A 16,320-nucleotide genomic window follows, 5' to 3' on the forward strand; every position below is an offset into this window, starting at 1 on the left:
GGGGTGGCCAACTGCCAAGACACTGCAATCTATTCACAGAGTTAAAAACTGGCAGTGATCTACTCCCTTGGGGGGGGTCAGGTCTAAGTTGTTGAGCTTTTTTGCCCAGTTTTGGGGGGGTCAGGTCAAGGTTGTACAGCTTTCTTTAGGAAGGAGGAAGGCCCGTTTTTGGGGGGTGCAGGACAAGAATATTGGGCTTTTTTTAGAGGAGCAAAAGTTGTTCAGCTTCTGTGGGGGGAGCCAGTGATCTACCACTGACGTCCAGTTGATCTACCTGTTGGACATGCCTCAGCTACCTTATTCTGTAGAATTAAAGACTTGGGAGCTAACCAAGCAGCAACTAGCCTGAGGCCATAGTTCACAAACTGTGTGTAGTCCACAAATATCTTTCATCTGGATGGAAGCTCCCCCCACTCCCAGAAGGGAAGATGGTGGACGATCCTGACTATGGGGTGTTTGCTTAATGGAATTTGCCCTCGCTCTCCCTGTGCACCCTGAAATCTGTACTGGGGACCCCATCAACCCTCTGGAGCAGGGGGGAAGAGGGAGACACAAGGGTTGGAAGTTGTGCAAGCAGCTGTTCTCGTGCTAATAGGATGATTTCGTTGGGTGTGAGCCGGAAAGTGCCAGGTTCAGAACATGCCTCAAAACAGAAGCGACGCTTGTTGCTTTGCCCTTGCATAGTTGTTCTGTTCTTTCTTGAACAGGCAGCAGTGAGGGTAATGGGGTAGCAAGAGAGGCTTGGTTTGGTATCATGCCAGGGAAATGGGAGGCTTAAAGCACTTGGCCTCCACCACATTCCTGATCACCACAACTGCAGTTCACGATGTTGCCAGTCCTGCGCTAAAGCAGGATTCTCTACATCTCAACAGCCCAGACTTATTCTCCTCTGCTACCCAGATTATGCGATGTCACTTACGGAAGTCCACCTTCTTCAGTCATCAGCTGGGATGGCTCTGCTAATGGACCCTGCAAATCTAAAATTTGTAGATCTCTCCCATATATAAAAACATCAAAGCGGTGCACAGCAAAATATGCAACGACAACCAAAAAATGAAATGCCATTAAACAGTGCAAAATACAAAAGTATTTTCTAAAACAGGGCAGTGCTGGATGATGAAATGGAAGAGAAACATGACTGCCAAAAGATCTCCTGAAAGGAGTGAAAGAGAATATTCTAAATGCATTTGTGGATGTTCAGTTTCTCAGTGCTTGGCGCCTCTTAGTTTAAACCGGAATGTTTAAACTGAGGCCATTAAGAAGAGGGGATTATGGAAGTTATTTAGATAACTTTTTGTTCCATCCAGTCATTTGGTTGGTTGTCCAGGCAGCACCTCGGATGGAGGGAGACTTGTAACAAAAGAGGGACAACTCACAGGGAAACGACCCAGCTTCCCATTCTGTCTGTTGGTGATCTGTGATGATGCCTTGTCCGACATAAAATTCAATTCATTATTTGATGGTGACGGGACTCCTAAACGTTCTGACATGCAAAGTTTGCCCAAGCATCTCTTCTTAGCTCAATGCACATGTTACCTTCATGTATGGAAACTTCTGGGCCATGAACCGTAACTCAGATTGTAGCCTCGGTGGAGTGTATTCAGGACTGCTTCTTCCCTACATTAGGGGTTGTGGTTCCAGTGGTATTTTATTGCCACATAAAAAAAAAAAGCATTATGAGCCAGGCCGTCAGCCAAACTGTTTAATATTACTGTCTCCAGTTGCAGTTTATCTCTTGTTCGAATGGCCTTAACTGATATTTATTTTTTTAAGAGGACTAGAGCAGCAGCCAGGATGCTGTTAGTGGATGCGATTTCTACTGACTTTGGGAGGTTGGGGGCTGGGAAGGCAAGGCTGGCTAGCAAGCGAGAGCAATTTGGATGAAGATTGTAATAGCAGGGGTGTGCTGAGGATCTGTTGAAGGGCTCCTGCGGGCTGTGATGGCTGTTATAAAGCAAAGCATAGCAGGCTTAAGTGTTTTGACATTTCGGTACCTAGCAGTTAGTCGCGGTGGGATGTTTCTCCTCCTGTGCTTATATCACAAACTTGCTTTTTTGCCTGTGTTGCTTCATTCTGCCCCCTTCCCTGTTTCTTTGGACACAGATTCACCCTGTTCCAACATGCTGGGGATGCTCTCTGGGCTCATTCCGGACTCCCAGATCTCAGCCTCCTCTACCAGAGAATATCACTGGGTTCCCAGTGCAGCACGCCTGGTCAGCAGCCGCTCAGGGTGGTTCCCTCGCATCCCTCAAGCGCAGCCCGGGGAGGAGTGGCTGCAGGTCGACCTGGGCGTCCCCAAGAATGTGAAAGGCGTGATTATCCAAGGGGCCCGAGGTGGGGACAGCATCAACGTGGCAGAGGCTCGAGCCTTCGTGAAGAAGTTCAAAGTCAGCTACAGCATGAACAGGAAGGACTGGGAATTTATACAGGACTCCAAAACGCTGCAGCCTAAGGTAGGACCTTTCAGTGGAAATGCCGCAAGGGGTACAAAACAGTTGCATGCCCGTTTCTTAGCTGTTTCGTGCCCTCCTTGTTTTTGTTTCTTGTGGTGTAGTGGTTAAGAGTGGTGGACTCGTAATCTGGTGAACCGGGTTTGCGTCTCTGCTCCTCCACATGCAGCTGCTGCGTGACCTTGGGCCAGTCACACTTCTCTGAAGTCTCTCAGCCCCACTCGCCTCACAGAGTTTTTGTTGTGGGGGAGGAAGGGAAAAAGGAGAAGGTTAGCCGCTTTGAGACTCCTTAGGGCAGTGTTCCCCAACCTTGGGCCTCCAGCTGTTTTTGGACTACAATTCCCATCATCCTTGACCACTGGTCTTGCTAGCGAGGGATGATGGGAGTTGTAGTCCAAAAACAGCTGGAGGCCCAAGGTTGGGGAACACTGCATTAGGGGAGTGATAAAACGGGATATCAAGTCCAAACTCCTCCTCCTCCTCCTCCTCCTCTTCTTCTTCTTCTTGAAGTTTACTGTTGGTTGGACACATCCTAGTGAGAGAATGATGATGATGATGATGATGATGATGATTACTTATACCCCACCCACTGACTGGCCCTCTCCAGCCACCCTGGGCAGCTCCCAACAGAATACTACTACTACTACTACTACTAATAATAATAATAAAGCGATAAAACATCAAACATTTAAAAACTTCCCTAAACAGGGCTGCCTTCAGATGTCTTCTAAAAGTCAGATAATTGTTTATTTCCTTGACATCTGATGGGAGGGCGTTCCACAGGGCGGGCGCCACTACCAAGAAGGCCCTCTGCCTGGTTCCCTGTAGCTTCACTTCTCGCAGTGAGGGAACAGCCAGAAGGCCCTCGGATCTGGACCTCAGTGAATGATGGGGGTGGAGACATCCCTTCAGGTATTCTGGGCTGAGGCCATTTAGGGCTTTAAAGGTCAGCACCAACACTTTGAATTGTGCTCGGTAACGTACTGGGAGCCAATGTAGGTCTTTCAGGACCGGTGTTATATGGTATCGGTGGCTGCTCCCAGTCCCCAGTCTAGCTGCCGCATTCTGGATTAGTTGTAGTTTCCGGATCACCTTCAAAGGTAGCCCCACGCAGAGTGCATTGCAGTGGTCCAAGCGGGAGATAACCAGAGCTTGCACCACTGGTGAGACAGTCCATGCTTTAGGAGGGAAGGCAGGATCCCTTGTCTTCACTGTGAGTGCTTCACGGTGCCATCACGCAATGGAAAGAAATTTCCACACCTTGGAAAGGATTTTTGGTTGAATCTAGTTCTTTGTACAGCCCAGACGCAGGTTCATGGTGCAGGTGGTGGTGGAGGTGAGGAGGCAATGAGACCTAAGGCTGCAAGCAAGGAATATAATATTTTCTTTTTCCTTACAGGGAAATGGAAAGATTAACGTGTAAAATGTGTCAAAATGGCACATACTGATGTATGCAGGGTATGTTCAGTAAGCTAGGATAGTCCAGTAATTTTACCCATACTTGTAAATCATCCAGATTTACTGTTTCCTCTTTATTATGGGGAACCTTCGAAATCTGAAGCATTCTTGCATCCCTTGGCTTCATCTGTTTTCCGTGATGATGTTGAGGTAAAGGGAGAAAAGTTACTTCCTTAAAACAAGATTTCTGGTAGCAGATGAGGAGCCTGCAAAGAAACAGGACTGTTAGGTGAGTGCAGAAGGACAAATATTTCTTGGTGAGCAGCCATGTCTTCACACAAATTAAGACACTTGACCGTGTTATCATGCTGTGCTCTTTCTTAAGTAACACCTTGTCCAATGGGAAAATGTTTTAGGTACCGCATGTGAGGGAATGCTTGAGGATATTGAAGAGGTTCTGCTTAATTTCCACCCCTTACCCCCCAGTCCCCTTGAGCAATGTTCTTATCTGTAGAGGATTTGAAATATCTGAACTTTTGCACCATTGTAATAACCTTAATCCGAAGGACCCGGAGATCTGATTCCTACAGAAACAGAATTCCTTCTTTCTTGACTTAGTACATATGGCTTCAAAGGGAGACGGAGTGCTCTGGAAGTGTGGTGGGAAAGGCCCATTAAAAAACAGAGAGTCAAAAGCCAATCGTATTTACACAAGATGTCAGTAGAGCTATACCAGATTTGAGTCAGTGTATCTGGGATCAGGATCTGGCTAGGAGGACGTATGTTTCGTGCCAAAGCATGCTGTGTGGTTTTGTCAGATGGACTGCATAGTTGGCAACGGCATATGTTTCTCTTGTATAAAACTAAGTTGGCCACAACCTCTGGTAGGGTTGGGGTGAGAGGGAGGAAGGAGGAGGAGAGACACTGCTTAATCCTTATTCAAAGTTACACCGATGTAGTTCGACAGTCTAGGCTGTCTCTAAAATGCATGCCTTCCAGATCAAAGTTATTTTAATATAACCTTTTGGGCACAACACTGTGAGGTTCTAACCCTAACTACAAATGGGACGCGGGTGGTGCTGTGGGTTAAACCACAGAGCCTAGGACTTGCCGATCAGAAGGTCGGCGGTTCAAATCCCCAAAACGGGGTGAGCTCCCGTTGCTCGGTCTCTGCTCCTGCCAACATAGCAGTTCAAAAGCACCTCAAAGTGCAAGTAGATAAATAGGTACCGCTCCGGCGGGAAGGTAAACGGCGTTTCTGTGTGCTGCTCTGGTTTGCCAGAAGCAGCTTAGTCATGCTGGCCACATGACCCGGAAGCTGTATGCTGCCTCCCTCGGCCAATAAAGCGAGATGAGTGCCACAACCCCAGAGTCGGCCACAACTGGACCTAATGGTCGGGGTCCCTTTACCTTTACTTAACTACAAATATCAGAAAATGATGCTTTCTCTGTTGTGTTTTACACGTGACTCTCTTCTCACAGCTAAGTCACTGGGGTCTCTTTTGTTTCTTACATGGGTCCTTGCACACCTTGAACAGAATCAAGAGACAAAAAGTGTCCCCAACTCAGTTTGTGCTCCCTTTTCAGCGTGGTTCTGAAAACCCAAGCTGTAGGCCGTCTCTCCACTGGGCATACCTTACTGAACTGTAATCAGATTAAAATAGCCTGCATAGCACCTTCACAGGTTGATACAGTTCAAGGAAATGTTTGTCATTCACCTTGTCGCCTGCAACAGCCAGGTTCAGCTTTAAAAATCCCCAGCAAGGAGATGGTACAGCCTTCCTAGGTAGCTTGGCTCCATTGTTCATCCCTTTACCTACAGGTAAAGGAAATGTTCTTGATCATTCTAGCCAACCTCGGTAGAGCTTGCAACCTCTGCTTTTTGACCTCAGAGGCGATAGTAAATAACTATACTGTTTCTTCTTTATAGTCATGATTTAGATGCTTTAAAAAAAATCAAAAATCTGCTCTCATGCCATCTCCTGTCCTCAGATCAACTTGAAAATGCTCCAAGCCTGGATGTGTAAATAAGGCAGACTCCAGGGCTGTTTGTTTTTGGTCTGAAAATGCCTATGTTTGATGGAGAGCTTTTGTACAATGTTAAAAGCTAACAGAGAAGGGGTTTTGTGTTTTTAAATAAAGCAAATAGAGTTGGAACTGTTAACTGGTTGTTGTTTTTAAAGCATTCTCACATTTTCTCTTCCCAGTGATGGTTTTGTAACCGCATGCGTTCTGCAGGTTGTCTTGATTTATTACAGTAGACATTGCTGTTGCTCAATAAAACATAAAAGTTCAAATGAGCGGCCGCTGTCCCAGAATGCAGTGGCTCCTTTCAGTGCACCGGCGATTTGTTTTGTGTGGCTAGCGGCCAAGGAGGTTCTTGCTTAACCTTTTGTTTCTCTCTCGAAGATCTTTGAAGGAAACATGCACTACGATACTCCAGAGGTTCGAAGGTTTGATCCTGTTCCTGCACAGTACATCAGGGTTCACCCAGAAAGGTGGTCTCCCGCAGGGATCGGGATGCGATTGGAGGTGCTGGGGTGTGATTGGACCGGTAAGGATCCTGTGAATATACCTATATAATTAACTGACTGCTGCAGCTGTTTTGATCACAAGAACGTATGACTCTGTGGTCCACCTCCTCCCAGAATCCACCAGTGAACTTACAGCAGCACGAGCCTTATTGATGATGAGAGACAAATCCATGCAGAAGAAAAGGGTTCCTTAGGGAAGGAAGCATAGGGGAAACCATTCTGATGCTATAAGGCAGGCACCCCCAAACTCGGCCCTCCAGCTGTTTTGGGACTACAACTCCCATCATCCCTAGCTAACAGGACCCAGTGGTCAGGGATGATGGGAACTGTAGTCCCAACACATCTGAAGGGCTGAGTTTGGGGGTGCCTGCTGTAAGGGCTGTGGGGGCCATGTCAAGGATGCTCCCCCAAACGAGCACTCCTTTGTGAACGATCTCTTTGTGAACAAGAGCCAGTGTGGTGTAGTGGTTAAGAGCAGTGGACTCGTAATCTGGTGAACTGGGTTCGCTTCCCTGCTCCTCCACATGCAGCTGCTGGGTCACCTTGGGCCAGTCACACTTCTCTGAAGTCTCTCAGCCCCACTCACCTCACAGAGTGTTTGTTGTGGGGGAGGAAGGGAAAGGAGAATGTGAGCCGCTTTGAGACTCCTTAAAGGGAGTGAAAGGCGGGATATCAAATCCAAACTCCTCTTCTTCTTCTCTGCTCAATTCATAATTAGTAGAACTACTTGCCACACTGTTTTCTGAAGACACGCTAGCCCTTTGTGTCCGTATGGAGGGATGGGCAGAGCTTCACACACTCACCAGTCCCTCTCCTAGGGTCCCTGTTGGCTGCAGCCTCAGGCCTGGCACGTTCGGTGCCTGAGGTCTGAATGGGAATTCTTTGGACGTTTGACTGGAAGATCCATCCTACTGTTGGGATCTGCGATTGCAGGGGCGTTTCTGATTACAAGGAGAATTTAGCCAAGTGCACCAGTTCATCTCCCATAAGACCTTCCTGGTCAATACAGGAAGAGTTGGCACCGGCAGTGATAGGATGTTGGTGTTCGGGTGCTGCTCTCCATGCCTTCTTTGAATATATGGAAGAATAATACCCAAGCAGAGTTGGTATGGTTAACCTCTACTGCTACTCTATGCTCCTCACCATCATGATTTTTTTGGTTTATTTTTTTTTGGGGGGGGGAGGCAGGAAGATAGGTCAGGATCTACAGTGTGTCCTTTCCCCTGACAAGAGTTGCCAGCCAGCTAGCCCTGCTTTGCAGGATACCCCAATCCTTCTTCCATTTCCGTTTTTATTTTTCAGCTGATCCTCGACTTTCCATGGCTTGCTGGCCATGTGGTCCAGATCATGTTGGCAAGCTGGATGGTTTTGGTTTCGCCGCCTTAGACTTCGAAAATATATTTCTTTGTGCTTTTGCATTTCCTTGAAAGTGCCGATTCCTTCTTCCTGTTTCCCTGTGGCCCAACATGGACTCCATTTCTGCAGTTTGGTCAAACTCATGCTGGTAGCTTCGAGAACACTGTCCCACCATCTCGCCCTCTGTTGTCCCCTTCTCCTTGCGCCCTCCATCTTTCCCAACATCAGGGTCTTTTCCAGGGAGTCTTCTCTTCTCGTGAGGTGGCCAAAGTATTGGAGCCTCAGCTTCAGGATCTGTCCTTCCAGTGAGCACTCAGGGCTGATTTCCTTCAGAATGGATCCGTTTGATCTTCTTGCAATCCATGGGACTCTCAAGAGTCTCCTCCAGCACCATAATTCAAAAGCATCGATTCTTCGGCGATCAGCCTTCTTTATGGTCCAGCTGTCACTTCCGAAAGTTCTTGAGCTTCAATTATTTTTCCATCCATTAGATTCTTTAAAAATAAAAGAACTGTTCATCTTTACCTTTCGATATGTGCAGTTATAACCCATGAGAGCTGTCAGCTGAATTTAGCTCTCTAGCTTCCACCGCTTATCTGAAATGACCAAAAATAAGCACAATATACCAATGACAACAAAATCTTTTGTTGTTGTTGTTGTTGCTGCTGAATGTTAGGGCTGGAAAGTTGTTATTTCTCCTTTATTTTGTTAAGATGCGTCGTAACGTTCAATCTGCTTTCCAGATGTCACTGGTAAAAGAGGCTTGATTTCCATTTAGAAACCACATCTGTAAAAAGCGTTTTTGCATGGGCTGCTTCTGCAAGAAGCTCAAACGGAAGAGTCCATGCCTAGCCCTTCACTCAGTTGCTATTACCCTTTCAATAATTAAGCTGTACAAGATAACATACTGCAAGCATTCATCATCAAATTATAACACACACCAAAAAAAACAAAAAAACGGGAGACTTAAAAGCTTTAAACACAAATTGATAAGCTGCCTGGAGAGGGATTTCAGAAGGTTAACCTCCCTCTTTGTACATCTCACAATCACGTTACTGGGACAAGTCTCCTTGACCGTTTTTATCTATGCTACAGGAAATGGCTGCACCACAACCCTAAAATGGCTTAACATCATAGCATGCCCCTTCTTGCTCAGGAATTTTTGTGGGCATCTCCCACGCTGCCCTGATAGAGAGAAGTGTGGTCCTACCTATAAACACATTGCCAACACTTTATGAATGGGGGGGGTGGTGGTTTGGGGCAGTTGCCTCACAAGCTTCAAAATATGTAAATAAAGCCTTAAGATATAACGAGGACAGGCAGAGTTCCTGGCTGGGCTTGTCATGAGACCATGAAGGTTAGGCAGAATAAAAAAAGAAGAGGAATAAAGCTTGCTTGTTTTAAGATTATTGGATGGAGGACTCTGGTGGAGCAAAGACTTGGGGTGGGGGTGAGGGAAAATGCTGCTGTTCAGCCCCCCCCCCCCCCCCGCGCTGGCAAACGATGCTGGCATATGATTGTTGTTGTTGTTTAGTCGTTTAGTCGTGTCCGACTCTTTGTGACCCCATGGACCAGAGCATGCCAGGCACTTCTGTCCTCCACTGCCTCCCACAGTTTGGTCAAACTCATGCTGGTAGCTTTGAGAACACCATCCAACCATCTCTTCCTCTGTCGTCCCCTTCTCCTTGTGCCCTCCATCTTTCCCAACATCAGGGTCTTTTCCAGGGAGTCTTCTCTTCTCATGAGGTGGCCAAAGTATTGGAGCCTCAGCTTCAGGATCTGTCCTTCCAGTGAGCACTCAGGGCTGATTTCCTTCAGAATGGATAGGTTTGATCTTCTTGCAATCCATGGGACTCTCAAGAGTCTCCTCCAGCACCAGAATTCAAAAGCATCAATTCTTTGGCGATCAGCCTTCTTTATAGTCCAGCTCTCACTTCCATCCATCACTACTGGGAAAACCATAGCTTTAACTATACGGACCTTTGTTGGCAAGGTGATGTCTCTACTTTTATGATACAGCCTCCTATTTCAGCTTTGTTCTCACTGGAGTGGACTGTACCACTTCAGGCATCAGATTGGGACCAAATGGTCCTCTATTAAACCTTTGTCTCACCCCCAAACATGGAAAACGAGATGTACTAGCGATATGAGTTTTATGTGGAGCAAGTCAGTCGAGCAGCAGCCTGAAGCGGTACAGCCCAGCCACAGGTTTACCAACACCGTTAGTACTATGCCCTTGTACAGAGAAGTGGTCATCTGCCTTCTGGTTTAATGAAGCTGCACCCCGAGTGGAGTCACCGAGTAGAGACCTCGTACTTTGCCTTTCGGTCACCCATACCTACCCCTCACATTATGAGGCCTGTTAACCGACTTAACCAACCCCTGCAAAAATCAATTGTGAATTCCAAATATCAGCGCTTTGATATCTACTACAACAGTATATGTGCAGCACAGTGCTAGGTGTGGAGCAGGCACCCCTAAACTCGGCCCTCCACCTGTTTGGGGACTACAATGCCCATCATCCCTAGCTAACAGGACCAGAGGTCATGGATGATGGGCAATGTAGTCCCAAAACAGCTGGAGGGCCAAGTTTGGGGGTGCCTGGTGTTGAGGAACATGGCAATACTCGGGCCTCGTTTTTGCCGCCAAAGACAAGTAGTACTCATTGATTCAGTTACGCAATAAATGACCACTTCAAAGATGTGAATTTGCACAGGCACTTGTTCGCGAGGACAAGAAGTAATAGCTGAAGTAGCTCCAGTAGAGAACCTGCAGTCCAGGACCTAATTCACTGGCTGGTACTGGGGGGTGGAATTGAAGCAGTAGGCCAACAGCTGGCTTGCTTCAAGGACCTGCCAACATTTCCCCCCTCTGAAGATTGACGAACACGAGCTCGTGACTGGTCTTCCCTCCTTTGAACTTCCAAACATCTGGTTCCCATTGCTACAGAACTTTGTAACACGATCCACAGATGCCTTTTGCAAGCACACACACTGCACGGCAGGAGAGAGGCCACCTTTCCCTCACTTTTCATTCCTAGAGCCTGTTGCCTGTCCTGCTGCTGGAGCAAGTTTGCTTTATTCTGCCGTGAAACCTGTACAGCTCTATTGACCATGCAATACACTGGAGCGACTCTAAAATTACAGCGGCAGAGGATGCCAGCACAGTGTGTGGCTTTTCCTGTTCAAAGATCTCTCACACAGTTGTGCTCCTACTGTAAATCAGTGCACAAGGGGAAACGGTTTACTGTATCTGACTCAGCTTTGGACTTATTGCTTTCCCTGGGAGTTTTCAGTACTCAAATGCTTCAATTCCTTGCATGTAACCTGTTCTCAGATGCCTTTGGAGTTTGATGGCACTGTAAGAGATTTGACCTTGTAATTTTGGCAAGTTTGTAGTTGCACAGTATTCTGCCCAAAGCCAGAGGAGATGGTTGAAGGTTATTTGGAAGGTTATTTAGCGGCGAAGGTCTAGAATCTCCAAGCTAAAGGAAAGGTGTTTAAAGCAATTTTCTTCAGCTTTCAATTTTATTTAACGATAACCTGAAATTAGTAGTGAAATGTTTGCCAGCTTCTTTCATGCTGACTCCCATGAAAAGTGTTTTATCTGCCGCCGGATTTTGATGCTTCCATTTTTTAAAAAACAAGCAATCCCAGATTTCTTATATTTCATGGTGGTGGATATACATGTGAAAATGTGCAGGCAATATCTGATAATGGCTTCAATGTTCAAGGAACAAAACGTCAGTGTATTGTTTATCTCCCCCTGGTTTCCAGTCATAGGACGTATTCACACAACCTTTTGCATATACTTGGGCAAAGTAGACCTGACACTCATCTCATGTGCTGAGCTGTTGGACATGCCATGAAGCAATGAGATGGGTGCTTTACTAACACATGTCTGCAATGCACTCTCTCACTTGACCCACATGACAGCATGTGCAAAGGCTCATGTGTACTGGTCCATGTGTATTCTCTTCTCCTTAAAGTCCACCTGCCTCTGACTTACCCATACGTCTCTCTCCCTTTCATCAGTCCCAAAACCAATGCAAAAGCTCAGTTAATTGATAAAAGCCTTGAACGCATTTATGCAAAGCAATGAAACTCTTACCAGGCACATTGATTTCCACAGTCTATTTCTTTCACAGAATTTGTGTTTCCTTAGTTCAGAATTCCTGTTTCCATATCACAACATCTTTGATGTTTGTTTTGGCATTGCATTTGAACAGTCATGTATCACACCAACTTCCTCTAAGCTTGGGAGCATAATGAGATTCTTCAAAATGCTCTTCCAGCCTAATTCTCTCCTTAAGTGAAGCAGTAAGTGCCTGTAATATAAGTTACTGTTGATCTTAACTTCATTCATTTGTGGCTTCAGTTGCCCATGACACCTGCCATTAGGTAGTTTCATGGGGTCTTTTTTTCAAAGTTGCGGTGGGATAAAGTTCACAATTGAAGTGTGAAGCCAGATGCTTTTCGGCAAAGAGTCACAGAAATTCTTTTGCTCCCTTCTGTAGCTGCATCATTCCTGGTGTTGAGTGACTTGTTCCTTTACATTGCCATGTTCGGGGTGTTTATGTGGGTGCCGGTCTTTTCCACGTCTCATTTCTGTAAAGAAGGGAAAATAATGTGTTGCCTTGTGATCTCAATTTTCACGAAGCTGTAGCAAACCTCCTTGCTTTTTAAAACCCAAACCAAAATCAGTAGGAACCTAAGTACAAAGGAGATTGTTGTCCACTGGAGTCCAAACATGAAAGAATTCTTTATTTCCTCTACATCCATAAATCAAGCTTTACAAGGGACTTGAGCCATGTTGACATCTGTGGCATGTGAGAAACTTTTCTTCCCTCACCTTATTACGCTGCACATAAGGAAGCTTTTCTGTTAAGTTTCGTGACTCGAGTGCTGTGAGTCTGAATCCATTATTCTGATGGTTAAAATTTAGTTCTGGTCTATTTCCACGGTGTGCTTCCTGTGCTTGAGATCAACATCACTCCTTTTGTTGATATCCTTCCAGAATCCTAGCGTTGACTGCTTTGTTCTGTCTGCATAGAATCATGGCCACCTCAGTTCTTGGCAACTTGTCCTCTAAATATCTACCGTATTTTTCGCTCTATAAGATGCACCAGACCACAAGACGCACCTAGTTTTTGGAGGAGGAAAACAAGAAAAAAAAAATTCTGAATCTCAGAAGCCAGAACAGCAAGAGGGATCGCTGCGCAGTGAAAGCAGCAATCCCTCTTGCTGTTCTGGCTTCTGGGATAGCTATGCAGCCTGCATTCGCTCCATAAGACGCACACACATTTCCCCTTACTTTATAGGAGGGAAAAAGTGGGTCTTATAGAGCAAAAAATACGGTACCTCTTTCTCTTCCCATTGCTTCATACCTCGCATGAGTGCAACAGTTCTTGCCAATATACTGTCTCAGGATGCTTGAGATGCAAATTGCCATAAGGAAATAAGGTTTCAAGGATTGGGGTGTTGACAGAAGCAGAGAGCAGCTGGTGGTTAGGTGCATAGCAACTGACTGGTCTTGGGCTTTACCTCCAGGACAGCAAATTAGGGCCCTGAGGCTCGCTGGCTGGCAATCCAATTAAGCAAAACTGATCTTTTCCCAACTCCCTGTGTAAGGTAAGACTTTTCCTCAAAGGTAAACCACATCAACCCTTTTACTGTAGAACCCTCTGATTGCATCGTCCACCCACAGGCAGAAAGCGAAGATGAACTTTGCGCTCCATACAACAAAGGTTTTCTGAGGAACAGTTTAGCATAACGATCCGGTGTATGACTGTGTAATTAAGAACTTTACAAATACAGAGGGTTTTTTGTTCTGTAAACAAAAGGCCTCATGACTGGGGTTTGGACACATTCCCTTCTGCATTCTCTCAAGTGAGTGAAACCGCGTGCTGTGTTGCTAGCCTGTCTGCTTTCTTCTTTCCGAATCCAGTGAAATGATCACTCTTTGTCTCCTCTCTCCTCCCCCGCCTTCTTTTAAATGCAGATGTCAAGTCCACTGCGGAGACCCTGAAGCCCACCTTGAGGAGCGAGGAGACCACCACTCAGTTTCCCACAGACGAAGAAGCAACCGACTGTGGTGATGGCTGTTTGGAGAACGCAGGTATTTTCTGGGCCAATATTATTCTCCTACGTTGAAAAGGATGCGCAGGGGCCCCAAGCAAAAAAGCCGCAGACGAAAAAAATGTCTGTTTGGCCAAGAGCCACAACTTGCCCCTTGCGAAGGTTTCAAACATTGTTCTCAGCCTGAGCATTCGTACTCCAAGGGAAGCAGAAAGAATGACCTCAGCAGAAGCGGTTACTTCGCCATTCCTCTTGGGAGCTCTCTCTTGCAGCCTGCAGCAACTTAGATGAAGAAATGGTCTTTATAATTAATGCTGGAATTTCACCTTTCTCACCATAAAGTCAGGAGACAACTTTGGGTTTCTTGGGCCCCTTCTTCCTCCCTCCTCCCCACCTCTTCCATCCATTTCCTGTATAGTGAGCACAGATTCTTGGCCTGCTGCCTCGCACCTCTTTCTCACCCATCCCATAATTCCTGCACAGCTCAGTTTGGGAGTCTCTTGCTCCCCATCCTCCACTGACCCAGGTCATATTTCCAAGGAAGATACAGTCTTCCTGACAAGAACTATCACCAATATGTCTTGCCACGTTCCCTCTTCGGAGCTTGCCCAGTCCTAGCGCCAGGACACATGCTACTTTTGTCATGCCAGGGCCATGAGGAATGGCACCCGTATACCACGCACCTGCCCTCACCCATGCCCTGGCGGCTATAAAATGTACCATGTTCCCTGGCTCCTGCCCTACCCTCTCCTTGGCTGGGATAGAGCAAATTGTTTTGTGAACTATTCCTTCCTCAAGTTGGGTAGGAGTCAGGTTCGAACCTCTTGAGAGCACAGCTAAGCCCTGAGCTTCAGTCTGGCCATTCCAGTTATATTGTTGTCAATAATGAGTTTGCTGCTAAGTGATCCTTGTTGTTTTTCCTCGAGCTTCTTAGCCAGGAAAGCTGAAGATTGCGGGATGATATTACTAGTGACAGTTGAAGCTCTAGAGAAGTCTGATCTTATTTAATGGCAAGGAGTGAGTGACTTCACAAAATGCTGCATTGATTTACTGTATTGTTAAGGGTTGCTTAAAAAAATAAAAAAAAAGATGACTGATGTATTTATGTTCAACCTATATCGACCAGAGCTTATCCAGAGATTGCCTTGAGTAGCTTCTGAGAGAATGCTCCCTTCCAATCTCATTTATCAAATTGTCTGGGAGCATCCACATTATTTGGGTAATTTACATTGACATGTTTCAGCCTAACCTTCTCCTTGGCGTGCTAGTGTTCTACATGCAGGGATTTGTTTATTTGTTTGTCTATTTATCTATCTATTTATTTAGAGCAGAGAGGCAGCAGGTAGATGATAGATAGATAGATAGATGATAGATAGATAGATGATAGATAGATAGATGATAGATAGATAGATAGATAGATAGATAGTTGATAGATAGATAGATGATAGATAAAGTTAAAGGGACACCTGACCATTAGGTCCAGTTGTGACCGACTCTGGGGTTGTGGCGCTCATCTCACTTTATTGGCCAAGGGAGCTTGTGTACAGCTTCCGGGAGTAATGGGAGCTCACCCCATCACAGGGATTCGAACCGCCAACCTTCTGATCGGCAAATCCTAGGCTCTGTGGTTTAACCCACAGCGCCACCCACGTCCCAGATAGATAGATAGTCTTTTACAATAAAGACTCTCAGTGCCTTCTCTCCATCCTGTGCCTTCTCTCCCTTCGTTCCATCATTCCTTTATTTTATTTTACTTTTTAGCAATAGTAGATACCTTTCCGCTATGCAGCCATTTTATACATTCAATATAAAATTAGAGTTGTGTATGGTGTCCAGCAAAGCAAACTCTTGAGTTGGAAGGATTTCATTTCTTGCACTAGGTAGGCATTGCACCTCATTTTCTGTGTTTGGTGTGGTCCGTGATTTCTAGTGTTGGAGGGCTATTTGCTTTGCTGCAAGCATGGCCTAGTAGAACTCTTATTTGTCCTTTCCAAGTAGCCTGCAGCTACAACTTGTGTTTCTCACTCAGATTCTCATTGAGAAGGCAGCCATTGTAAGGGGAGGTGTTTCTCTTCACTCCCCCTCTGAGATTGGAACGGAAAAGAAGTCCCCGTTGGTATAAATGAGGACTTTCCCCTCTAAGACTCCAAGCCCCATGGTGGGGAAGATCTCCTTCAGTTCCACTGTCTACACAGTGAGAATTGGAGTCCTCTACCCCTGTTATTTATTAAGGAAAAATGCAGCATCTGCTGTCTGCTACATAACAAGAACACATCTGGTTTGGCCTTCAGTTCTATCCTTCATGGGAGGGCCAGTTCTGAAGGATGGCTTTCTATCCCGTATCTGATCACTTCTGCAAGTCATCCTGCCATATACACAGGCAAACACCTTGCAGAAGTGCTGACGCAGATAAAACAGATGTTCTGCTTAACCAAGGAGCACTGAACCAGCCTGAAATCTGTAGAGGATCAAGTCATTTCCATTTCTCACTCATGTAAGACATAC

The 16,320-nt window shown here is 46.0% G+C and overlaps 1 protein-coding gene across 2 annotated transcripts in view; it reads left to right on the forward strand.

Moving 5' to 3' along the window:
- The window catches only part of NRP2 (neuropilin 2), a 249,414-nt gene that overhangs the window by 136,840 nt on the left and 96,254 nt on the right, over window positions 1–16,320 (forward strand). For both annotated transcript variants that reach the window (XM_083706660.1, XM_083706659.1), the window contains exons 9-11: window positions 2,104–2,453; window positions 6,258–6,402; window positions 13,739–13,855. In XM_083706660.1, the coding sequence (XP_083562786.1) occupies window positions 2,104–2,453; window positions 6,258–6,402; window positions 13,739–13,855 (612 nt within the window). The remainder of the gene's footprint in view (window positions 1–2,103; window positions 2,454–6,257; window positions 6,403–13,738; window positions 13,856–16,320) is intronic.

Source organism: Podarcis gaigeae, assembly GCF_964106915.1.
Source record: "Podarcis gaigeae genome assembly, chromosome: 1".
NCBI lineage: Eukaryota > Metazoa > Chordata > Lepidosauria > Squamata > Lacertidae > Podarcis > Podarcis gaigeae.